General features: G+C 40.4%; 2 protein-coding genes across 2 annotated transcripts; one reads left to right on the plus strand and one right to left on the minus strand.

The window, feature by feature from the left end:
- Window positions 1-1,164: 1,164 nt before the first annotated feature.
- Window positions 1,165-2,745, minus strand: zgc:162608 (uncharacterized protein LOC100037332 homolog). Its single transcript, XM_041800785.1, has 4 exons — window positions 2,655-2,745; window positions 2,473-2,531; window positions 2,298-2,391; window positions 1,165-2,220 (listed from the first exon to the last, which is right to left on the minus strand). The coding sequence occupies exons 2-4, from the start codon at window positions 2,525-2,527 to the stop codon at window positions 1,404-1,406; spliced, it is 966 nt and encodes a 321-aa protein (XP_041656719.1). The 5' UTR covers window positions 2,528-2,531; window positions 2,655-2,745; the 3' UTR covers window positions 1,165-1,403.
- A 5,193-nt stretch (window positions 2,746-7,938) lies between these two features.
- LOC121516688 lies at window positions 7,939-26,279 on the plus strand. The gene is made up of 17 exons (XM_041798080.1): window positions 7,939-7,945; window positions 8,391-8,662; window positions 12,744-12,905; window positions 13,400-13,579; window positions 15,670-15,784; window positions 15,873-15,950; window positions 16,053-16,260; window positions 16,353-16,515; window positions 18,107-18,295; window positions 18,372-18,546; window positions 19,688-19,827; window positions 21,123-21,299; window positions 22,036-22,166; window positions 22,255-22,412; window positions 23,342-23,569; window positions 26,100-26,227; window positions 26,262-26,279. The coding sequence occupies exons 1-17, from the start codon at window positions 7,939-7,941 to the stop codon at window positions 26,277-26,279; spliced, it is 2,529 nt and encodes an 842-aa protein (XP_041654014.1).
- Window positions 26,280-26,371: the final 92 nt, after the last annotated feature.

A 26,371-nucleotide genomic window follows, 5' to 3' on the forward strand; every position in this document is an offset into this window, starting at 1 on the left:
GGACGGTGTTCTTTGGGTGACACGCCTCTCCCTTCTTTCTCCAAACATAACCAGTGTCTCTCTGGCCATATTTTGGTCTCATCTGACCAAAGAACATGCTTCCAGTCTGCACAAACTTTCTCTAGTTTGTCCATAGCAGACTTCAGTCGGCTTAAGGTGTGTCTTCTGCAGAAGTCGAGTTTTTCCTCTCAGTCCAGTTCTGTGCAGGGATCTAGTGATCGTCTTCTTGGCAGTTGTTCTGGGGTCTTAAGACACATCTCTCACTAGTTTTCTTCACAGAAAAATCTTTCTCTACCTACCTCTGCCAGGTTGATTCTGTACTGCGTGGCTCTCTTTGAATTCCTTGATACTTCTCACTCCTGTTCTTGACACTTGGAAAAACTGTGATAACTTTGCATAACATTGCATCTTTCTCCTGCTTTGTGAGCATCAACAATTCTTTTTCTCAAGTCTAACCAGATTTTTCTTTTTGCCATACTGAATTTTCATACTTTGCTTGTTTTGAAGTTAACCCTCAGTTTTAACTTGATTTTACAATCTGTGAACATTACAAAGTTAAAGACCATTATTGCACAACAGTGGTTTGTGCTATGGTTCAACAAAAGGGTAAGTTCTAAAGGCGGCTAATGATCTAGACCCTGGTAGTTTATGGATTTTGTGAAATCATTTTGTTGCTGTGTGCAAAGTAAAAAAAAATGTAAGCATCCAAAATTAAAAAAGGATGTTTGGAAAGCCATGTTAAAATCTCTTGCACTTCTTAACACCACTCGGGAAATACTTAAAAAAAACTGAAATTTTCATTCGGGGGGCTATTAATTTCTTCATCATCTGTAAATACAACTTAGACATGCAGAGCACAGAATTAGCAAGGACTGCTGTGTCAGCAGGAGACAATATCCTCACAAACTTAACAGGTGCTTTAAAGTGTATATACTGTATATATGGGGATTTTTATTACCAGATCAAATTTGTGAGTGTTCTAGTTTTTTGGCATCATGTACAGAATCTTAATCTTTAATCTGTTAAACTATATTTTTGTGTTTATTTGAATCTGCGTTATGTAAATTAGACTTACTGTTTCATTTTGTATAGACTGATGGTAAGAAATAAAACACTTCAAAGTCATGTATTGCTGGTTTGTTGACTTGATTGAAAAGACAACACTTTTTTTTATCATTGACAACTTTTACTCTATACAAGCAGCATCTTTTATACAGTTAATATATATTGACAGGTTCATATGAAATTTATAAAATGAAACATGTACAGCACATCTATTAAGAAATATTTACAGGTCACTTATATTGAATGTACACTGTCAAACAAACTCATGAGCCAGAGAAAGAGTGAATCACTTCAATGTGATGTGCAGTTATAAGCAGGTTTTTGTATAAATGTGTACACTACACTGAGTGCAGAATGTCTTGGATCAAAGCAGAGAGTTTCACTGAGAAATCTTCCTGCAAAGAGATGGAGGAAGAAGAGGACAAACTGGGGGCTCTGTGGACCTCCAGCTCCTCCTCTAGCTCCTGAAACAGCTTCTCCATGCGGGCTTGAAACACTTGGCCCTGCAGGGCTGCATTCTGGCAGAAAAGCTCTAGACTGGATGCCACTTCACTCCTGAGAGGATTTACCATTTCGAGCTGAGCGGAAAGCTCACTTTTTAGCACAGCGACCCTGCTCTGAGCCTCCCTCCTCAGTAAACTAACTTCCTCTCCTAACTTGGAGCTCATTTCCTGCCACAGCTCTGACTTCTCCTCTTTCAGATGCTCAGACACCTCTGTGGTTTTAGCCTGGAAGTCGCTGATGATGTCTGCCACCTTGGAGCTGCTGTGCTCCAGTGCTTGGCTCACCTGCTGGGAGACTTCCTGGTAGACAGCCTGACTGGCCTCAGCGGCCTGGGCTGTCTCGGCTGTCTCCAGGCCCTGCAGGTAGAGGCTTAGCTGGCCGCACAGATCTTGGGTGTTGCTGCTCAGGGAGCTCTGGAGTTGCTGGGTGAGGGGGGCCAGACGCTCCCTCATGCTGGCCAGGGTGGCACCAAGGTGAGCTGGAGACGGGGACAGTCTCTCTCGCAGTTCGGCCAACTCTTGTCGCAGGCGGGCGCGCAGACGTTCAGACTCCATGTTGAGTTTTTGTTGCATCTCTTCTGCTATGGGGTTTTTGCTCTGATCCTCTTGGTTGTAGAGACTGCTGCTGTCAATGTGGCTCTTGTAGATTATGCTGAGAAACCAGAAGAAATATATTAGGAAGTGCTGATTTAATTATGATAATGTAGGTTTAATTGAAGCCTAACTTACTCTTCATCCTTGGTGAGCTCTGTCTTGTCATAAGCCTGATTTGCTTTTGGATCAGTCCAGCTCACATCCCTGGTTTTACGGTGGATTGGGTAAGCTAGAAATAAGAAAACATCCTTGAAGAAGGAGAAACTTGCAAAAAAGTGAATATATAACAACACCAGGGCTAAATATATACCTGAAAGTGTCAAAAATGACAGGGCGAGGATCACAACTTTGTAATACATTTCCATCTTTCTGCAGAGGGAAGCACATCAGAATCTTGAATAAGACCAATACATGACTAAACGCTCACATATGCATATTTTAACTGAGGAAGAACCAAGAAGATCAATGAATAAAGAAGCTGCTGGCCTTTACCTGAGGATCAGAGGTCTGCATACTGACTTCCCCTCCAACAGGACTTATAAAGGCCTGTGTTATCTGAGGGGCTGCCTCAAACTCTGCCTGTGTCAACAGTCAACACGTGGAGGGTCACACTGACAAGATGCATACACACACAACGCACACACACGCGCACAGAGTGAAGCCACGCCAACAGCGTCCACTGTTCATAAAACTTAGCAGAATTCTCAGCATTGATTTGTAGGAATTATGTCAGAGTCTCCAGAGGTGAAAGTACCATGATACGTTGTGTGATGAGAAAACTTGTGCAATAAAGTGGAAGACTATAGTGGAAGATATCTGCCAACTCAACAGTGCTTTTGCAATCTTAATCTAACGTAAAAAATAGGTAAAAGTTTACTGGAACGACCCAGCAGTAGTTCAGTAAGTTCAAGTTTGTATGTCCACATGCAGCCAGATAACAGATGTGACTTGATTTCAGACATTTTACGTCAAAGGCCCACTTTTCCATGAACCACAATGATATCAATATTTACAGTGAGGTTCTGTGTTTGACCCATAGTGTTTGTTGTATTTTTTTCCATCACTGAGCAAGTTTCGTAGTGATCTTTCTGTGTTTTGAACATGGCAAATTTGGATTGACTCACGAAGTCGCTTTATTTGGATGCTTGGCAATTGACTGAGTACACATCAGTGTTTGTGCTGTTTTTGTGGGACATAGAAGCTCTCAACAGGCAGAGTAAACACTCCTGATTTCATGCTACTAACATATCAAAATGTCTGTTGTTGTGTTTTCATGCTTGTGTATGATGGCTTTGTATTTAGAAAATAAAATTTACGCTGACTCCATATCTGTTTGCACATTTGTGAATGCAATGTGGAGAGTTTTTTTATGCAGCGCTGACATGGGTTATGTAGGTGAAAGTTGAATCCTGGCTTACTTAGGTAAGCTACGTGACGTCATTAGAGGGTCAAAGTCCATGGCTACCGTGATGAAATATCTAGGTTATTCCACTTACCCAAAGTCCAGTTATTTCAATACAATAACAGTAGAGCTGTTCAGACGTTTGTAACTGTACATGAAAACATCAGTGTTTTCTGTTTCAGCGGATGTTTGGTTTAATATTTTACATAAACCTAACACGTGCTCACAGACAGCCCCTTTTTCTGATCAAACGTGTAAGCGTACAAACAAGAAATGCAAGACAGAAAAAATATCACCATAACACTTTGGTGTTTTCAAATGACGATGCTTTAAACACTATAATATAATATGGCTGAACCCTTTATTTCAATACAGAGCAACCGATGACTGATTTATTTAGGTAAGTGTATAAGGTTGTAACATTATGTCAAAAATGCATGACATTTAATTAAAATAAAGACAAAAACATACAGAGCATTCAGAAAGTATTCAGATCCCCTTTACTTTTTCAGTTTTATGTTGCAGCCTGATGCTACAGTAAAAATATTTTTTATTCTCATTAATCTACACTCAATATCCCATCATGACAAGGTGAAAACAACAATTTAGAATTTTTTACACATTTGTTAAAATGAAAAAAAGAAGAAATACCCCATTTTCACAAGTAAAAACTTGAAACTTAGCTCAGGTTCCTTCCATTTCTTATGATTGTTGCTGAGATGTTATTACACGTTGACTGGAGTCCAACTGCGGTAAATTAAATTCACTGGGCATGACTAAGAAAGGCACACACCTCTCTATAGAAGGCCTCGCTGCTAACAACGCATATCAGAGCTAAAACCAAGCCATGAGGTCAAAGGAACTGCCTGCCGAGCTCATAGTCAGGATTGTTGCACCGATAATATATAAGCCACCAATTTGGGGAAGACTACAGAAAAATATTCTGTTGAATTCGAATGTGAGGGGGCAGTTGATTCCATAGATGAGGGCTCGCAACTGAAAGAGAATGGTCGCCTCTGAGTTTCCTTTGAGTCTGAGAGATGACCAGGAGAGACTGATCAGAGGATCGGAGTGGCCATGTTGGAGTGTAGGGGGTTAAAAGGCCAGATAAATAAGAAGGAGCTAAACCATGGGGTTATTTAAAAACAAGTAATACAATTTTAAAATTTATTTTAAAATGAACAGGGAGCCAGTGGAGGGAAGAGAGCATGGGAGTGATGTGTTCACGCACGTTCACGTTGATTAAGTTTTAAAAAGTTTTTAGCCATCCAATTCTTGGTTTCCTGGAAACAGTTGAGGAGTGGCTGCAGGAACTGATGGCTGTGGGATTTCAGTGGGAGAAATAAACTTATGACAAAAAGTAAGGAAATTTATGTTTGGTAGATTATTACTTTGTTGTAACAATGCTACAATGCTACTGACCACTAGCAAGGCCCATTCTTACAGGTGCTGCCATCTGGGGGTACCAGAAGCTCAAAAAAAGAGTCAATAGAACAGTAAAGTAAGCTGTTTGGCATTGGCAGAGAAGATTTGGCAATTTTTTCACGGGCACAACCCTCATACTCAGCTCTGCTGCTCATCCCACAAATGCATGTTCCTTACAAATCTGGCATCATTTAAAAGGGTAATAAACAGGCTTTACATAGTATAAGATTTATTGCCAAGAAGCATTGCTACAACAAAGAAATAATCTACCAAACACAAATTTCCTTACTTTTTGTGCTAAGTTTATTTGAGTGTCATCAGCAAAGCAGTGAAATGAATTATGTTTCCTTACGATACTACCCAGTGGCAACATATAGAGAGAAAATAAAAGAGGAGCTAAAACTGAGCCTTGAGGGATGCCACAGGTAAGGGGTGCTGTGGAGGAAAAGTTATTTTGCCAAGTCTCATTAAAACTTCTATTATTAATATAATTATTAGGATAAGATTTTAAAAAGTTAAGAGCCATCTCCTGTATCCCAGCTCAGCCTTCAAGTCTAGCAGTGAGCAGCTCGTGATCAACTGTGGGCAACCCCAATGGACTAATTTAAAGAAGTGAAAGACTAAGCAGATTTTTATTAAGCCAGGTGTTGTATTCATGTATAACTGGGTTAGATATGAGAATTTGTCTGTAAATTCAGCAGCTGCTCATGCATTTATTACTCAGTAGTGTCCCCTAAAGCAAAGCTGTCCTGAAATGCATCAGGAGCCAAATCATTAATCAGTTTCATGGTGGGACTGAGAAGAACAAATGCAGTAACTTGATCCTGCAGCAGCAGGCAGCTGTTCTCTCATGTTTGTGTTGCTTTCCAGTCTCTCCACTCTCACTATCACCTTACCTTACAGGCCTCATAAATCATTTAGAGGGCCAGTGAAAGTTACACAGACTAACTAGCCTGCTACTTAACTCAGAGTATGTCTACCCACATACAGATAGGGTAATTTGGACAGCACTGTTGCGGACAGGAGAGCTTTATTAAGGCAGCTTGATTTAATTAGATACTCTCCTTGGTATGATCAAAGGAGACCAGGTAACTTAAAGGCTGTTTATGGATGCTGGATAAAAAAAATCAAAACTGAGGTTTTATCTAGTTCAGCATGTGGTTAGAATAACTATGCTAAGGACATCCAAAAGCAATAGTTTCAGGAGTACATGGTGGCTAATCCTCCTTTCTCTGGTTCATGGGAACAATGTGAGTCAACAGTTCCAGGAGAAGAGGCCCTGCCAGCCAGGTATGCTGTCCACTGTTACCTTGTCATACCATAGAAAAAGAATTTTGATGCATTTCATCTGATCACCACGTCTGCATAAGGTTTTTCTGCATAAATTTAGTCTCTTCAGTTATTTTCTTACTTTGAAGTGTCGTAATAAAGTTACTCGTAAGTCCTTTGTGTAAAGGTTGGGATTTAGTGATGATTTTTTTTTTCAAGAAAAGTGAAGAATAGTTCCAAAGTTTCAAAAAAGGCAGACTCAAAGTTTCTTTGAGCTTTGAGTCCTATTTTTTGCTGCTTCATTTTATCACATCTAACACAATATGCCACTATTCACCAATTTCTTGCCCTGTAATGCCCTTTTTTCCACTTTTAACAATTTGACACTTCTTGTCCCAATTTGCCACCTTTTTGCATCTTTTAACTAATTTTTGCCACTTCTCTATAGCACTTTTAACCAAATTGTCAATTTTTTGCCCTATGTGCACCTTTATGCCACAGGAAGCAATTTCTTTCTCTTTGTGGAGCCATTTTTAATCCAATTTGAGACTTTTTACCAATTCTGGCCACCTTTTTGCCTCTTGTCACCCATTTTTCTTCTTTTGTGCTACTTTGAACCCAATTTTAGGTTACTTCTGTCTTTTTGCAACCTTGCAAAGCAGATGGATACACCCATTTCCTTGTTTTTCACCGGTGAATCCATCTTGCAAAGCTCTGGTCTGAACTGTTTTGGCCCCGTCAGAAAGTGACAGGACCAATCAGCGATGAGGGGCAGTAATATCAGGCGCGGTGGAGTTGTGATGTAAGCAAGCAGCAACAAGAGGCCAGTGCAATTATGGTGACAGAGCTTAGCATGGATGCTGCTAAAGCATCAGTTTTATCAGAACTTGACAACATTTGTTGGTTAAAAGACAAACAAAGAACAGCAGTGAGTTGTTTTCTTTTCAAAAACGGCAAAAGCTGTGCACTGACATGTCTATAGTCGCCATGGTTCACGTTATTCTTTGGTAGCTGTGCACGCGCACCTTGATCGCGGCTGCGTCACGTATTTTGTTGCTCTGGTTGACCCGTAAAGAGGTGACAGACAGAACGTTCATCCAATCACAATCTGAGTTTTTGTCAAAGCCTCTGCCCTTTCCCAAACGCTTGGTATTAAAGTTTTTCCAGATGGATGTGTGAAACACATCCATCTGACATGTCAGGTTACTCTTTTTGGCCACTTTTTACAATTTGACTTTTCTTTTCTTTTTTTTTTTTTTTTGCCATTTTCTTCCCATTTTTTCCACCTTTATTTGTCCTTTATTGCTAGATTCTGCCTTTTTACCCCATTTTTCCACCTTTTTTGCAACTTTTATCAAATGTTTGCTGCTTTTTGCCATTTTTTGCCACTTCATCTAGCCACTTATGACACAATTGGACACTTTTTGCAGTATTTTGCCTCTTTTAATCATTTTTTGATACTTTCTCCCACTTTTCACAATTATTCAATTCCTGAATATTTGTCTCAGTTTGCAGGTTTGCATGTTGCAGGTGATGATGACAGTACAATTTACAAGCAAACTATATATATATATATTACATTATCATAAAAAGCAAACACTGAAACTCAGGTACATGTAAAAAGAAGGTGTGTTTGTGGTTTAAAAGTTTGGAAAACTATCTCTAACAATGAATATCGCAATGGATAGTGGGATACATAGTTTCTTCATCCTTGTAAAAAATATGTCCACCTTTGCCACTCCTCCACTTGTTAATGCATTAAACGTTTTGATATAGTGATTTTGTGAAATATCAATGGAGGGTTTTAATGGGAAATTTACTTCTGGAACCAGAGCTGTCCGAAAAGTATGGAGCACTGTTGAGTTTTATTGTGAGGTGACAGTGATCTTATGCCATATTATAGCCTCTTAGACAGACGTCTTCTATATGCTTTGCACATATTTAAGAAATTTCAGACTGTTTGTTACTGCTCTAGACTAACATGAGACATACAACAGAACACCTACAATAGCAGGACTATGGAGGAATATAACATCAATAATTCAATAATACTTTTGGCTACTATGTGAGTCAAACTGCATTTTACAGTAACTTCTAGTGATTATCTGTTTGTGAATTCTTTTTTGGCTCAGTAATAATCATTGATGGCGACTGTAAAGGTGAAGTTCTGTTGCTTATAGGTTTCTACTGCCCTTTGGGAAGCTTCACGCCAGTCCCCTGTCCAAAGGGAACCTATGGGCCCTCTGCTGGTGCTGTGTCTATAGACAGCTGTATGAAGTGTCCTCCTCAGCACTACTGTCCTCAACCGGGCCTTTCTACCTCTGTGCCCTGCGGTCCCCAGGCTCAGCAGCCTCTCCCTGGTCAGGAAACATGCATGTGCCTGGGGGAGGGACAGAGTTTCCAGGTGAATTTTCTTGTTTTTGCACTCAGCATGCATGTCTGCTTTGGGGTGTTTTTGTGAACATTTAGCACTAGTTTTTCATTAACATCTCCCACTGTGCCAGTCACCCACTTTCCTCTTTGTCCTCAGAGATCATTTTTATTTGATTAACCCAAAGTACAACTCTGATGTCTCGTGCCAATGATTTTTTGTTTACTCAAATATAAGAGTAGCTTCTCTTGGAAACATTAGACTGAACAATCTGTAGCTTTAGCCACAAAGAGCTCTAGATCAGGTAACCTCATGGCAGGGTCTGGTTTCCTTGTCTGCTGCAGCCTGCATGGGTGATGAGCCCTTCTCTCATCAGATCACATAAGGTGATTTAGATTTTTTTTTGACCTAGTTCATTTACCTAGAGGGCTTTACAGCAGCACAGACTCACACAGTGTAGTGCAGTGTTCACACCCTTGATTTGAATAAAAAAACGAAAAATGAATAACAGGTTCAGAATTCAAGGAAGCATGGATGGCCTGGAAGATGTGATATTTTGTTAAGGCTGTAAACTTTGGTTTGATTTTTTGTCTTCAAGTCAAGGACAAGGCCACTAGGATTTATGTTCAACCTTTACTTTTGAATGAGATGTTTGAAAAATGTTTTGATATATATTTTTTAAACTATACAATGACCAAAGGATGAAAATAATATTGGCGTTCATAGGTTAATGTCATCAGACTACATAATGTTCTTTACTTGTGGAATCAATATGTCAAGGATTCTTTGAGGGGTTTTGGACTGCAGTTGCAGTGTGGGGGGATCACCCTGGCCTTCCTGGCTCACCTTCAGCTGCTCAGCCACTCCTGGCACCTAATTTGTCCAGTGTCTGGATCCTTGTTGGCAGCCCTGGCAGTGCCCTCTCCTGGTTTCTTGTCCAAGGTTGGACTGACTTTTGCTCCTGGTTTACTGTTGGCAGTCCAAACAGCTCCCCATTTCCAGTTGGCGGCCAAGCCTACCCCAGTTCCCGGTTCTCTGTTGACAGCCCTGCTGAACTCAGCTCCTGGTTCCTGGTCAACGACTCTACTGACCTCAGCTCCTGGTTCCCTGATGGTGACCCTGCTGATCTCAGCTCCTGGTTGCCCGCCAAAGACACTGCAGTCCTCAGCTCCTGGTTCCTGGTAAACTGCCCTACTGAGCTCAACTCCTGTTTCCCTGTCAGAAACCCTGCTGACCTCAGCTCCTGGTGCCCCGTCAAAGGCCCTGCTGACCTCAGCTCCTGGTGCCCCGTCAAAAATCCTGCTGACCTCAGCTCCTGGTTTTCGTCAACAGCCCTGCTGACATTAGCTTCTGATTCCCTGCCATTGACCCTGCAGACCTCAGCTCCTGGTTCCTGGTCAACTGCCCTGATGACCTCAGCTCCTGGTTCCCCGTCAAAAATCCTGCTGACCTCAGCTCCTGGTCACCCTCTGGATCTGGCCTGTTCCTAAGTGGGCCCCCTTGCCACCCTGCCGAACCGTCCAGCACCCCCAGGCCAGCTGCCTGGCCCCCCTTCTAAATTTCCCACCCAAGGTCGGTTCCCTGACCACTCACTGTATCTGTCCTGTGGCCCTGGTTAGCCTCCTGGCCATGCTCCAGACCTTTGTGCCTGTCCAGATGGCCACCTAGTCACCTCCTGAACTTTTGCCATTAGAGCAGTAAATTTATTGCAGTTAGATGCTTTGCTATCAAAGCTTGTAACTGCCATCAAATATTGTGTTATGTTGATAAAACTATGACTGGTTTTTACAGTGCCAAAACACTGACTGACAGCTGACAGTGATTCTAATATGATTGCTAAGTAACATGTGCTTACAAATGTGAGCTAATCAGCTCTCACCTATACTTTGATGATGAATTTCTTGCCCTTGAAAATGCATGATTTAAAAAACTGAGAGTAAAATGCTGGTGTCTGAGCATCACATAGTGTTAAGTGGTAGTTGCAACTGTTCTAAGCATTTTTCCCCTTCCTGGCCTCTTGTGACTGAAAACTATGAATACAGTTGCAAGACAGTAAAAGTACAGTTGTAGGTCAAGAAAAAACATTAACCTAGCTTCTGTTGTAGTGTGATTTATAGAAATCATATGAGCAAGGGTGTAATTATAGGCCACATGTCCTTGACCTACATCCTCCAAAACCTTTTCAGATAACTCTCACAGACCTTTCCTCTGAGACATCATATATCTCAGAAAAGAAGGGCTGTAATTTGCTGGTAATACATATTTCCCGTTTTTGATTAAAAAGAAAACTACTTAAAGTCTAGCGGTTACATTCATGAAATAGTCATATTGCAAACATTATAGACAAATAAACATTTCATAAATAAAACAGAAAAAAGATCAGACACCTAATCTGGGATTAAATTATGTATAGACCCATTTAAAGGTAGTTGCACAAGCAATGGCTCACTTTAGCTTCATTTGCTTTACCTAAAGCTAACATAGCTATGCAGGCTACATGATTAATGTTACTACATAAGCCAATGTAGCTAAGGTAGCTTTAGCAATGTAAGCTTTAGCAAATGTCGCTAAAGCTAACATAGCTACATGCCTAATGTATCTACATGGCTTTAATAGCTGCTTCGTGTGCCTAGCTTCAGCTACGTTAGTCAGTTATCTTTAGCTAAATTAGATTTAGCAATGAGAGGTTTAGCAAACATGGCTAAAGCTAATGTTGCTATATAGATAATGTAGATACACTGCTTACATAACTGCTTTGTGAGCTTGGCTTTAGCCATGTAGATATGTAGCTCTATTATCTACATGGCTAGGAGCAACAAAAGCTATGCTTGCTGCACTGGAATGTTTTCATGAAGGATGAGATTTTTTCCTGTAATCAGGTTTTGCCTGTCTGGCTTTTAATCTGGTATCTTGACTATTACCTTAACCCTTATCCTAACGCTAAACTAAAGTTTACTCTGATTTTATTTCTAAAGGTTAAGCGTGCATTTCCGTTCTGAGATATACAGCATCTCAGATGAACAGTCCGTCAGGCCGTGGTCTTCAGAGATCAATGTCTGTGTCTTGGATCATCCTTGAGTCAAAATGGTCATTCATGCAAAGTCTGACAAGAATTCCTCAGAGGATTTTATAGATATCATATTGACAAGCAAGGGATTGCACTGAGGCCTGATGACCTTGATCTTTGACACCCAAAATCTAATCAGTTCATCCTTGCATCATGGTGGATGTTTGCGCAAAGTTTGAAGAAAATCCCTCAAAGTGTTCTTGTGAAATTTCACGTTTGCATAACCTGACACGTCAGATGGATGTGTTTCACACATCCATCTGGAAAAGCTTCAATAGGAAACGTTTGAGAAAAGGCAGAGGCTTTGAAAAAAACTCTGAGTATGATTGGATGAACGTTCTGTCTGTCACATCTCTACGGGCCAATCAGAGCAACAAAACACGTGACGTAACAGCTATCAAGCTGCGCGTGCGCAGGTATGGAGGAATAACCCAACACATGGCGACTATAGACAAGTAAGTACTCGACTTTTGTCCTTTTTGAATAGAAAACAACTCACTGCTGTTCTTTGGTCTTCTTTTAATGAAGAAATGTGGTCAAGTTCTGATAAAACTGGTGCTTTAGCAGCATTTACGCTGGCCTCTTGCTCCTGCTTGTTTATGTCACGACTCTGCCGTGCCTGAATGTACTGCCCCTCGTTACTGATTGGTGCTGTCACTTTCTAACTGGGCCCAAACGGTTCAGATGGGAGCTTAGCAAGATGGATTCGCCAGTGAAAAACAGGGATATAGGTGTATCCATCTGCTTTGCAAGGTTAACGTTTACATGCAAGGGATGAACATATGACCTAATGACCTTTGACCTTGAAAAAAAAATCTGTTCATCTTTGAGTTAGAGTGACATTTGTGCAAAGTTGTAAGAAAATCCTTCAAACTCTCTTGAGATATCTTGTTCACCAGCATGGCCTGGGTAGATAGAAATGGTTTGAATGGCTTTTTCAATAAATAAATGGAAGAACAAACCTGCACATTAGGTAACAATGTGACCACGTAGTGAACTGTTGGTGTTATACAACAAGATGTTTGAACCCTTTCGCCTCTCTTGCAGACCAGCGATGGGCGGTGCCAATGTGTCCTCGGCTACCAACCTGCCAGTTCTGGAGGTGCATGTCTACAGAAACAGTTTGATGTCTGCAGAAACGGACAAAAGCGCACACAGTATGGAGACTGTCTGGATAGACATCAGTGGTCTCTTTACTGCAGGCAGCAGGTTTGAGCACATTTACATCACTCACAGGAAACACAGTAAAGGAGAGCACAGGTCATAAAACATCATACAGCAGGAAAGCTCATTCTGAAGATGTGTCTGACACTGACAAAACTCAGCAATCAGAGGTGAGGCTAATGAGTACAACCCAGATGTCTTTGCCCTTTCTTCCATGAACCTTGCGGTGGTTTATCTAGAACAGACTTGTATCAGTTCCACTTAATGTTTAACTACAAAGTGCTTCCTCTGCCTGTTTTTTAGCAAGGCCTTCAATGTTCTCCCCGTGCTGTGTTTATTTTTGTCACTGTCCTTCATAGGTACAAATGACCTTACACCTAGTTACATGCATGACAGAGCACCATAGTACACTTCCTGTGAGAACTACTCTCTTACAAAAACAGCTTCAAGTAGAGATTTACACAAATTATCTGCATTTGAAAAAAAAAAGAACACTTTACCTAAAACAATCCTATTATTTTATTGGTTATGTCCTACAGGTGTGTCAATCTGCAGAGGACTACAGGGGATATGATGGAGAGCTTGGCCTGTGTTTCTGTAGAGAGCCTCCCGGAAGAGCTGCATGTGAAGGGCTATGCATGAACAAGCCATCTACTCACCTGCAGCTTCAGTGCAGCTCCAGTGGAGAAATGGAGGTGGTGATGAGTGATGACAGTCAGGTGAGTGAAGATAGCTGTAGATTGGCAAATCCCCAGAAAGATAGTGTGTGCATGCATACGTGAACACACCTGCAAAATACAGAGAGAAATGAAAAGATACCATTTCAGATTTTGAAACTCGCTATATCTGATAAGAGTTTTACTCGTGATAACCTTATCTCAACAAGTTCTGAAATATATAACACGAAACAGGCAATTTACAGCAGGCAAGAGCTCTTTGTTGACATTTCCTTGGGAGAGGTTCAGTGTTAATGGTTTGTTAGCAGATTTAAGAAGCAGGGGATTTATTCAGAAGAAAAAGACAAACATAGATCAGAAAGAGGATAACATATAGTATTCTGACAACAAGCACTGCAATTATCAAACTAGGACAGCACTATTTTGACCGGGATCATCCTGTTTTCAGGCTGTGTCCCATGTCCCAACAAAAATCTATAAGGCACGAATATGTCCTGATTTTGAACAACCCATGTGCTGAGTTTAGCCAGATAACGCACCATGCCTGCAACACTTTAAAGCTCACTACTGATTTATTGGTGCATGTATCAATCAATCTCAGTGTGCATATCATTGCATTAGATAGGCTAACTGTTAAGGAACAGCATTTTTGGAAGAAAGGAACAACTTTCCTCAGAAAGCACCAGGTATTAATTCTGCCACATTTTGCATACACTTCAAGTGTCTATATTCAATATATTCCAATATGACAAATCCATATTAAAGTCAGCAGCAAATGATGGATACATGCTAGAAAATATGGTCACCCTGTAAGTAATGTAAATGGTAAATAGACTTGAGCTTGTATAGTGCTTCTCTAGCCCTTTTGACTACTCAAAGCACTTTTACTCTGCAAAATACTCCTGACCCTTTTCACCCTTTCACTTTATTCACTCAACATTCACACACTTACGGCAGAAGTTATTATGAAAAATTGTCCATCAGTATTAGCCAACTACTCTTCACCACAACAGTCTGGTACTCAGTCTGGTGCCTGCAAAACTGCTCATGCTGCACCAATCTATTTGTCAGTCTCACTGTCCATTCTTCCCTTACTCATGAACAAGACCCAAAAATACTCAAACTTCTTCAACTGAGATAAAGCACCTCCAAGTCTGAGGACCAAAGCCCTAGACTTGGAGTGAAACCTCCTGAGCTGCAAACTGCCCCAGTGCCTGATGGAGGTCCCCCTTGAGGAAGCCAGCAGAACCACATTATCTGCAAAAAGAGGAGCTGCATCCTTACCTTATGTTCCATAGAGAACTGCATAATGCGAACCATTGCAACTGTACATGTCAGTACACGACTTTTGTCGTTTTTGAAAAGAAAACAACTCAATGCTGTTTTTATTTTCTTCTTTTAACCAACAAATGCGTCAAGTTCCAATAAAACTGGCGCTTTAGCAGCATCCATGCTTATGTCTTCCGCCATAATTGCACCGGTCTCTTGTCGCTGCTTGCTTACGTCACGACTCTGCTGAGCCTGAAAGTACTGCCCCTCGACGCTGGTCCTGTCAATTTCTAACCGGGCCCAGACAGTTCAGACAGGAGCTTTGCAAGATGGATTCGCCAGTGGGAAACACAGAAATGGGCATATCCATCTGCTCTGCAAGGTTAGGAAAAATGTGCATCTATCAATAACAGTTAGAAAAAACTGATACAGCCTGACCATAGAGTGTTCATCTGGCTTTTGAACCTTCAGCCCTGTATTTTTGAGCCACCGGAGCAAGAATCAGATTCAGAGCTGTAGGACACTTATCCCACATCCTGGAGGGGTGTAGATAAACAGACCCAGCTTTACCTTAAATTCTGGTATCAATGGAAAATACACCTTCAAAATGATGGTGAAAAACCTGAACCTGAACCATAAACTATAATAAGTCATACACAGTTAAAATGCATGGTTAATTTTTGGTGCATATTTTTAGCCTCATGTGCAAACTATTTCATTTCAAACCCATGCAGACATAAACTGTCTTTGAGCTACATGCCTGGTTAGAAATGGTATACACTATGCCTTTTATGTGATACAGTCTTTATTACAAAGCAAAACATGTGTCTATTCATGCTGAACAATGATATTGTGCATTGCAGGCGTTGGCTGTCTCAAGAGACTTATTGAAGATGCTTTTTAAACACTCCCAGGGGAATCTTCAGTGCAACAGCCACCTTAACTCCTCACATCCCGTCTATATTGTTCAGATGACAGGTAGACCTACATCAGTCACAACGCACACAGTAGCAGTCTGTCTGGCCTGCTGTCATTCTAATCTGACTGTCTCTCAAACATTTCACAGAGGATGGGTTTGTGGGCTTGATCAGCGGCTACCCAAAGGAGCTTCAGAAACTGTTTCCTGACACAAAAAGCTCAGCTGGTTGGTCATGATAGGAACAAAGTTTGTTTTTTTTTTGCCTCATCATTGCCATTTAGTCATAGCAGTGATAAAGGGCCTGTGCTCATGTTTCCTTTTTTTTAGAAAGTTACTCTACCATTATCTGGGATATCAATGAAGTTGGAAATCATGGCAGAGAAAACAACTCAAGCAGCAGGAAAGGAACCATGGGGGATACCAAGGAAGCAAGAGAAACAAATGTAGATGGAGTTCTGAACCCCACTACCTGTCTCCATCTGAATGACATACTGCTGTTTACAGTGGACACACGCCACTATCCTCAGTATGATTTGTAAGTCAGATTTTCATCTATTCGTCCATGTCAGTCTTATGCATTGCACACTGTTTTGCACCTTTTCTCATTGCTTATCTCACCTCTCCTAGTGACAACTTGTACAACACAAACAGTGACTTTGACTGGGGAGCGTTCAGACAGCTAGAAGAAGAGCTGACTCTGTCCTGGACACCACCAAACTTCTTCTCAGTGGTCTTCAGCCAGCCTGGAGTTTATGTTTTTACACTGAGCAGCCATCAGCATAAGCACATGGTAATGACATTGAAAAATAATAATAGTGGAGGTGCTTTAAATCAGTGATCACCACCTCTTTGCATTGTGTAAACTATAACCAGGCAAACATGTTAAATGCATTTCTTACCTTCTTGAGCCTTTGCAAAGCCATTTTTTAATGTTTTGCCCCTCACACTGCTTGTGGAGGTATGCTTGTTCCTCAACAACAAAAATGCGTTTCAAGTGTCCTGAAGGTGTGCTTGTGTGTTTGATGTCAGGATGCCTGATATAAATTGTGGACACTTGTGCTCAAAAGTTTTACGGCACATTTTGAAATTAGCCCTAGAAATAACTGCATTTACCAGCACTAAGTTCAGAGGGTGTCCGGTACAAAGCTTGATTGGTGCCAAAGTTAAGGCCCTCTCACACCTTTGCCATTAATTTGCACCTGCTGTACAAGCTATCCTTTGGCAGAGCAAATTTGTGGCTTTGTTCTTTCAGACAAACTTTTTTTTTTTCAGATTGATTTTTGGGCTTTTTTTTATGCCTTTATTGACATAGGAGGACAGTGGACAGAATTGGAAACAGGGATGAGAGAGCTTGGGAGAGATGTGGAAAAATGCCACAACCAAATACATTGTGATGTTTCACAAGGCTTACGCTTGTTTCCACATACGTATATATGTCTGATGTCTATTAACACAAGTTGATAGCTTATGAACAGTGTTACTCACCTCAAAAAGTCAATGGATGGTCCAGATTCCAGGTCTGTCATCGGTAGATCCATCTTACAAGGCTTTGGTTTGAAAAGTTTGTGCCTGGTTTGAGGATAGGCGGACCAATCAGCTTCATTTGAGTAGAGCGAGGCAGTAGTTATGGGTGGGATTTAATAGTATTGCAAGCAAATAAACACTGGCTGTCACCAGTGAAGTGATTAGCTCTGGCAGCAGATGATTCATCAACTGGCTCCACAGATTGTGAATAACGATAGTGGCTGCCTGTCAAGCTCAGTTTACTCACCCTCGCTGATATTTTTCAAAGGTTCTGCAATTCCCAAACACTGATTGTGGATGGTTGCCCAGATAAATGTGATATCCATGCTATGGATGTATGTGCAACAGTCTATCTGGCCTGTCAGGATACAGTCTTAGAGAGGGTGGATATTTATTTCAAGTGCAACAAATTATGTCTGGGTGTGAAATATAGTACTCACATGGCAAGAAAGTGTATGAAGACTTTTGATTGTTATTGGATTGTCTTCTGTTCCCGCCTTCAGACACTCTATGAATTCATTATTATGCTTGAATTTTGTGAAGAGACTTTTAAATGTGCTCTTTTTACAAGCGTAAAGGAGCTCCCCCTCTGCACGTTTTGTGTATTCATGTCTACTTTTGTCTCATCTTGTGTTTTTGCACAACAAAAGAACCAAGAACTAAGCTTGCATTGGTTTATTGTTGGTCCTAGGAGATGTAAATGTGTTTAACGAATGTTTCTGTACTCCCAATGTAGTTTGTCCACCAATAGTGATAATATAATTAGACACAAATTCCTGGATTTAAAACAATATATCAAAAACTCCTCAGTATTTCTTCTGTTATGTGTTTCTGTAACTGACACTGTTTTTTGTCAGTACGTGCGGGTGATACCTGCAGGGGGCCAGTGCTATGAGTCCGGCCCGTTCTTCCCCAGCCTCCCTCGTCACGTGACCAGGATGGGAATCAGCAGGAGACGCAACCTGCTCCTAAGGCCTGACTGGCTGGTGACAGGAGGACTGCTGTTTGGAGCTGTGGTCATTCTCTGCATATGTGTTACTCTTCTGGTTAGTGTGAATACACAAACTCATATAAACACATCAAAAATAAATCCAAAAATAGACTAATATTTTCACTTGGTAGATACTGTTGCGAGAATATGGATGGCCTGAGAAAGAGCCAATCAGAGCGCAGTATCGCATGCTGCAGTCGGCCTATCACATGGACGACTACTCATCCAAAGGCTCAAGGGTGGTCTCAGTCAGGAAGATCCACCGAAACCAACAAGCCAGGATGACACAAGACACCATTCAACCAGGTACACACACAAACAGACTCACTCACTTGAAGGCAAACCAGCTCATTCATTTGAAAGCCTAAAGGCCAATTTGTTACATAACTAACATTCAAACATAATCTCCAGCACGTCAACAAATGCCACACACGCTCTTACACATACGCAGAAACACCCTACTGTCTCTTTGTTGCCGTTTGAAGACCCTGCTGTCTTCTTATGTAACACTGACACTGACCCCTGGGTGTTGTTCCCACCCAGCCAATTACCTCTGAAAAGGCTACTGTCACACACCTGATATCACGTGCAGTGTCTAACAGTAAAAAATGACAACAGTTCAAATGTCACAGGATTTAGGAAATCACCTCCAATGACATAATGTTGGGATGAGATTTTATGATGGCTACTGACACTATAAAAATGCTTATTCATAGAGCATGGAGTTATTCAATACTGGACTGTCTGATACCACATTCAAATTTAAACCACATATTATAATCTTACAACTGATAAAAAAATTTTAAAATGGTCTTCTTAATATCAGATCTCTGGCATGTAAATCTTTATCAGTAAAGTATTTAATATCAGAAAATCATATTGATTTATTTATTTTAACTGAAACATTACTACAGCCAGATTTGTATGTAAGTTTAAATGAAACAACTCCTCCTAGTCATATTAATACTCATATACCACAAGACACCTAAACAAAGGCTAAGTTATAACTTGTTTGAAAGCCTTACTAGTGATTAATAGTGGTCTTTATCATAATGTGTATCTTTTTTATTATAATACTAATGATTAAAGCTAGTATATTATAACAGGCCACAACAGGAAGTATGGTCTAGACCTGCCCTCTTTAAAAAAATAACTTGAGATAACTTGAGTTATGAATTTGCACTGTACAAAAATATTGATTGATTGATACTGTCAAAATAAGGTTCAGGCTTATCTAGTCACAAAAAGTTACATATGATTGCCCTTCATGAACAATATAAGAGTAAATAGTTGTATGGAAGCTTTCTTCAAGTAAATTTTATGAGCTGTTTTCAGGCTATTTGATATTCCTTGAGCAGCTGCGCCTTTCGAAAGTTTATTCAAGAGTCTGAAACCTGTTTTTTGTAATCCATTCTGTCTCATTCTCTCCTTTCTCTCTTGATAACAGTACACCTAGACACTGTGGACGAGTTCTGGGATTATGAACATCAGGTGGATCTGGAGGCGTTCAGCAGCAACACCTTTTACAGTCTCCTACTCAAACAGAGTTTATCTGTAACCACACGGCTGGGACAGCTTACCACTGAGGTCTGTCGCTCTTTATTTTGAGACAGTATGACTGCAGACCGCGGTTCTCAGACTACTTGTCATAAGGTTGCAGACCATTACTGTGAGACACTATCTCTGTTAGAAAGGAAATTATGTAATTTGATGGTACAACATTTCAGAAGTTTTTTTTTAAATTCCATTTTATTCACATTCAGTATGGCAGTTATATTCATGACAAAACATTTCAGACTAAGCAACATTTCAAAAATACAAAAAGGTCAGAGGTGTAATCAAGAATTAAATTATAGGCCCGTTTTAGAAGTATTTACATGAATGGAGGCTCAATTTAGCTTTGTAAGCTTTGGCTAAAGCTAATGTAGCTACACTTGCTGGGTAGGTAATGTTTCAATGTTTTTCATAGATATAAAAGTATAAACAGTTTTGGACATTCCCACATTAAAGATCACATATTATGCAAAATACACTTTCTCAGACTTTGCTAGCAAAAATATATGCCCCTGGCCTGTCCAGACTTAGAAATACCCCCAGTTCTCAGATTTTCCCCTCATGATGTCATGTGGGGAGTTAGCCCCGCCCCCAGGTTCAGTTGGCCCTCCCCGCTTAGAAGAAGGTTCTGCCCTCCTCTCCTGATCCTCAGCTGGCTGCTGAGAGGAGGATCAGGAGAGCTATATCCATTAAGCTGCATCCATTTCCTGAGAGGGGTGGAGTCAGACAGCTCATTAACATTTAAAGCCACAGACACAGCTCGTTCTGAGGAGGGCTGAAACTGAAGGTCTTTTACACATACAAAAATACTACACTGGAGTGTTTTTCAGCAACAAACATCACAGGCATGTTTTGAGGACCTCTGAGACCAATACAAACTTGTCTTGAAGGGGTAAAATATGATAAAATATGATACCTTTAATGGAATGTTTCTAACATTCACATATCCTTTTTATCCAAAGTTCAATCACTTCCTAGCTTGGCCTTTATTCATAGAGTTCAACGCTTTCGTGACAGATTGGGTGTCACATTGGAATGTCTCTGTTTTTTGTTCCACCCCTCTCTCTCCCATGTCCTTCCTGTTTGTTTCACCAAGTTTTTGACTGCAGTGTAGGGAGCCAGAGGTTGTTGTTACAGCCCTTAGGACAGCTCAGGTGATTAAGATGTAAGAGGAGATGGCACATCTTGGACGCCTGTGCCATCTTACAAACATGAATGCCTCACTAGTGTTAGCTGTAGTTCTCTACATTTGAGAAAACATTGAGTTTTGAGATCAGATTTCTATATTACTATGATATTGTCACATATATGTGTTTGTGTGTATCTAGGTCAGGGAGCTGTACCAGGGCGTACTAGGGAAGCTGCAGCTGCTTTACCCACACTTTGAGACCGAAGAAAGGATGGGAGAGGGTCATGAGAGGATACGGAGGGAGGTGGAGAGGGAGGTGGTACGACGAAAGACCCTAGCCTCACAGCTGACAACTCTGATTGACAGTCAGCTGCAGGTTTTTATTCTGTTTGATCCCATTTAAAAAAAAAATCATTGCTTCAATGTTTATGTGTAGACAACTTTTAAAAAGAAAAGTATTTCTTAGGCTGTAGTCAACAGCTGTTTGTTGTCAATTTATCTATTCATACAGTGACTATAAATAGTATTCACTCCCTTGGATGTTTAACCCTTTTATTGATTTTATAAATCAATCATGGCAGCATCATGCCGATCCCCATGTAACCTGACAGAGCTTGAGCAGCTTCTTAAAGGAGAAGGGAATAAACTGCAGTGACCAGATGTGCAAGCCTGGTTGAGACCTATCCACACAGACTCTGTGCTGTGATTACAGCCAAAGGAGCATCTACTAAGTACTGACTTGGAAATATTTATGCATATATTTGTATTTATTGTACATTAGAGTATTTTAAAAAAAAAGCCAAATTATATTGACCATGACTGATTGATAAAATCAATAAAAAGGTTAAACATTGAAAAGAGTTGATACTTTTTATAGGCACTGTAATTTGTGCTTTTATTGATAAATATTTTTTTTCTGCCAGATTTTAAAAGGTGAAAAAAAAAACTTCAAAGTTTCCTTAGACATAAGTTTCATGATTATTTTTTTAGTGCATTGGCATTTATACACTTCAGAAACTGGATAAACAAACCAGATACTCTAATTATTGTCTGAGCTCTTTTCATGATACTACTATTTGTATACAGTATGCTTTCTTCGTTTGGCTCTCCAGGTTTTGAGGCGTGAGCAGGGGGCCCAGCAGAGGGTCTACAGCGCATTCACAGCTCATCTCAGAGAGTGCACAAGATTACTGTCCAAGATTTATAACAGCACCCAGCCACCCACTGAGCTTCAGCAGCAGAAGTAAAACTTCCATTCATGGGTTTAAGATTATTAAAAAAAACAAGATGATTGTAGTATTCATCCTCTCTCTGTTGTGTCTCCTTTGCAGTTTGATCCAGAGACTAACATCTCTAGTGGATGAGATGGGAGAGCTGTTGTCAGCTGAGTGTCAGCGTCAGGGGGCCTGGGGACTGTTGGGTGAGGGTACAGGGGCCAAGCTGCTCTGTCCTGACACTGGAACTGTTCTGACCAAGAACCAAATCTTTGGTGAGCCCAATACGACTAAGTTAGATCACTTACAGGAAAAATACCAGTATGTTACAGCGACGGTTCCCAGACTTCACCACACCCTCACCCCATCTTGCAAAATTTCTCAAGTCCTTGCACATGTTGATGAAAAATGCTGTAAATGAAACATATTACTTTTTGAACATGTTTCTTTTATTTTAATTATAATATAAATGTTGTTGCTAATTTATTATGTAAACAGTCTCTCAGGTTTATTATTCATTTATCACATTCAGTGCTTTAAATAAAAGACTGACACAGAAAATTAACACATAAAATTCAATATGCATCAACATTTAAAGCTATATCAAAATTTTATTGCCACAATATTTTTCTATTTTCTTGCCCTCTCTTCCCTTCTGTTTCCCTCCCGCCCCGTACAGACATACTGTATGTCTGTACAGACATACAGTATCTTAGAGAAACAGCACCATCTATTGCTAAAAATATGCACTGCAACAACAAGATGGCTTAAGTAAAGAAAAAACATATCTATTAAAAAAGGTAAATATTTTAAATGAATTTAAATCCAAAAGCTCAGCTTTATGGCTACATGCAGATCCAGCTTCATGTTTTACAATTACTTTACACAGAAACAGAACCACACAGATTCTGCTCAGTAGTCTGTGGATGGAAACTTTCAGATCCCTTCAAGAACTAGATAAAAATAATTGCCATGTCGCAGGAAATGACTTCTTATTGTTGAGTCAAAGAAATCTCCCTGTAGTTATCTTAGAAATGGAACAGAAGCTTCACATAAAATTTAACCTCCATGAGAACGATAAAGAAACTCTCCTGAGGTCTACATGCTTCCTCAGTCCACTGTCTTGTTTCATTCACCTTAAACAGCTGTAATCATTTGTTGTGTAAAAGCTCTTTCACTCTCCTCTCATTCTTCCTCTCTCCAGGTACTGATGGGTCCCTTCGTGCCTCTCAGGTCCTTTATTTTGATTCGGTCACCGGCCTCATCAGGCCAAATGCTCACAGCCACATGCTGCTGAGCAGTGGCCACACCATCCCTGTACCGCCTAATTACTTTCTCCACCCAGAGACCTGCAGGGTGATGCCTATAGCTGGCAATGTGGCGTATGACCCTGCAAGCTCCACTTTAGTAATCACCACTGACTCATGTACTGGTAAGTAGAGGAGAGGTTTTTAAAGGGTTGGAAAATGTTCAGTCATAGGTGCAAAATACTACCAATTAACTTGCTCTTTTATTGATATTAATACTAGTAATACTGGAAATACTACCACTACTACTGATACTTACTACAACTGCTCCGAATTACCGCACGTATTATACTACTTATACATAAGTTGCTGCTTTGCATATCCCCAGAAGGCATCTGACGATCATCCTTTCAATGCTAACAGCAAAGGTAGTTTACATCACTGTCTCCAAAACTTTTTTTTTCCTCGTGACCCACTTTTTTTTAGTGTTTGCTTATCAAGTCTGCCCTCTTCGCCGTCTTTGGCTGGTTGGTTGAGCTGGTGGCCAGTGCTAGCTTGGATCATTCTGGACTCAATCTGGTCCTTACCTGGCACTTTCTATTTCATGAGTGAGGAAGGGGGCACCTTACCTCTGTCACATACGATTTCTTTTCATGCATGCCCTTGGGCCTTCAGTGGATGTCTGCTCTGAAACAATGCTCTTCTTTTTCTGGCCAAGGATGCATAATGGTGCCTTTAGCTCTTTGACCATCCAGTGGCTGGTAGAACCTTGTTTTCTGTTTTATTATGGTGGAGAGAGTTATACGATGGAGCGCCCTACTGTGGTTGTAATGTGTATTGCAGACATTTATGTCCCATTAAATACTTAAGCAAACAAATAATAAAAACTTATTTTGCGATCCCAAATATAATCTCCCACAACCCAGTGGGTCCTAACCCAGACTTTGGGAATGATTAATTTAGGTCATAGACTGTACAGAACAGGGTTGTTGTGGTTAGGGGGTGGTTGTTGTGGACTATGATACCAGAATTTAGAATTCTAATGTGACAGGCAAAATCAGTTGATACCTGTTTCAATACCAAGGCAGCAAAAATGACCCTGAACACCCAAAATGTAGTTTTTGTTCCAATCCTGAATCCAGACAAAAAGTGTATCTCTGAAGTTGTGCTTGCTAAAAATAATTCAGATTGATAAAATGTTTTCTATGCACATCTTCATGCAATTCTCTCTTTCTAAATACTGATCCACCTTGAAATGTGTGCACATATCTGCCTTCTGTTCTGCCATATACAGCGCTTAACAAATTTATTAGACCACCACCCAAAGTAAGGTTTATGCCACAGCTGCCCTAAACTTACAGTATTGGTAATGACCAAAATCATTTTTTATGTTTCTGCAATGGTTAATACAACAATATGTAGAAGCTCTTTAACCGAAATGATATTTTTAATGCTAAAATATAATTATTATTGTTATCCATGAATTTTCAAATGTACTGATTTACAAAAATTTGGGTATAAAAAGGTGAATTCAGTTTGAAATTCCTCATTCCTGTTCAAAATGGTAAAACGTGGAGAGCTGACTGAAAATGAAAGAGTCCGCATTAAAGCACTTCATGATGCTGAATGGTCTCTGAGACAAATATGACAGGTGGTCTAATAAATGTGTTAAGCACTGTACATGCCTACATTCAACCTTAAATGGTCAATGCAAAGCTCCTTATGAATGAAAATGAGATTATATTATGGTTGTGTGAGAGTTCACTTTCCTCAATTAATTGCTCATCGATGTGAGGGTGAAGATGCATCTGTGTGGAGCAAACATGTCTCCACTTCTCTGTGTGTCTTTCATCAAAGTGAAATTTATTCAAACTCAAAATCACACCGCGATAACAAAAAAGCCATTATGTAATAATGTACATATGGCAGCAGTTCTTTTCTTGCTTCTTGGTGTTTGAATTTCTACATAAAATGATGACGAGACTTTGATAAATGTATGGCAGGTTTATAAAAGATAAATGTTAACACATTTTTATATTAAGAGGTAAAATATTGCTCACTAGACATGTGTAAAGGGGAAACCACTTTTGATGATGTGGATGAAATTCGTTTTTTTTTATACATTCATATAGAAACTTGCTTCATTTCACCACCTCACCGTGTGTGGCACTTGTTTCCCACTGCCTCCAGAACATTCATACGCATGGGTCACAGCTTGCTTACAGGTGTGCATATTTTACCACAAGGTCTGTTTTTGTAGATCACGTGCTTTTTGAGGGAGGTGGCGTACACCATCTTCAGGCCACATTTATACTCACTGCTGCTTGGTTAACTAAGTTAAACATTTATAGTAGACCATCTGTAATCAGTTGCATTCAATAAATGTGGACAGATTCACAGCACAAATTAAATAACTTGCTAGCGGTAATGTTAGCAAAGCATTTGCTTAACATATACTTGAGTTTTTATGTTGGACACAGCAGTTTAACGTGTTCACAGCATAAAAGCATTGCACCTCAAGTGTGATGTCAGAGGAAAATGGTACTACTATGTAAATACACGAATAAACTCAAATAATAAGTGGAGGAAATAATCACAAAAGTGGCATTTATGTGTTTAAGTGCAGCATTAGTATATCACACAAAAATATTACTTAATTAGCATGAAAGATTTTCGAGGTCATTTGTCTAACTAACCTGTGCTACTTTCACACAGGAGACAACAAGAAGTGGGACAGTCCCCTCCTTCTTTTCATCCCTTACCCAACCTCCCGACACGCTGACCAGCCTCTGCCCAGCACTCGGCTCAGAGGACTCAAACCAGGCCAGAGACTGCAGCTGGGTGCTCCTATGGCAGACCCAGACACAGGAGTCCCAGTGCCCATCCTGGCAGTGACTATCCATCCCCAGTCTGGACTGGTTTACCCACTGGGAGGGCTGCATGTCTGTCCCCTCACCCGCCTGAAGCAGCCCATACAGATAGGCTAT

Source organism: Cheilinus undulatus, linkage group 2 (assembly GCF_018320785.1).
Source record: "Cheilinus undulatus linkage group 2, ASM1832078v1, whole genome shotgun sequence".
NCBI lineage: Eukaryota > Metazoa > Chordata > Actinopteri > Labriformes > Labridae > Cheilinus > Cheilinus undulatus.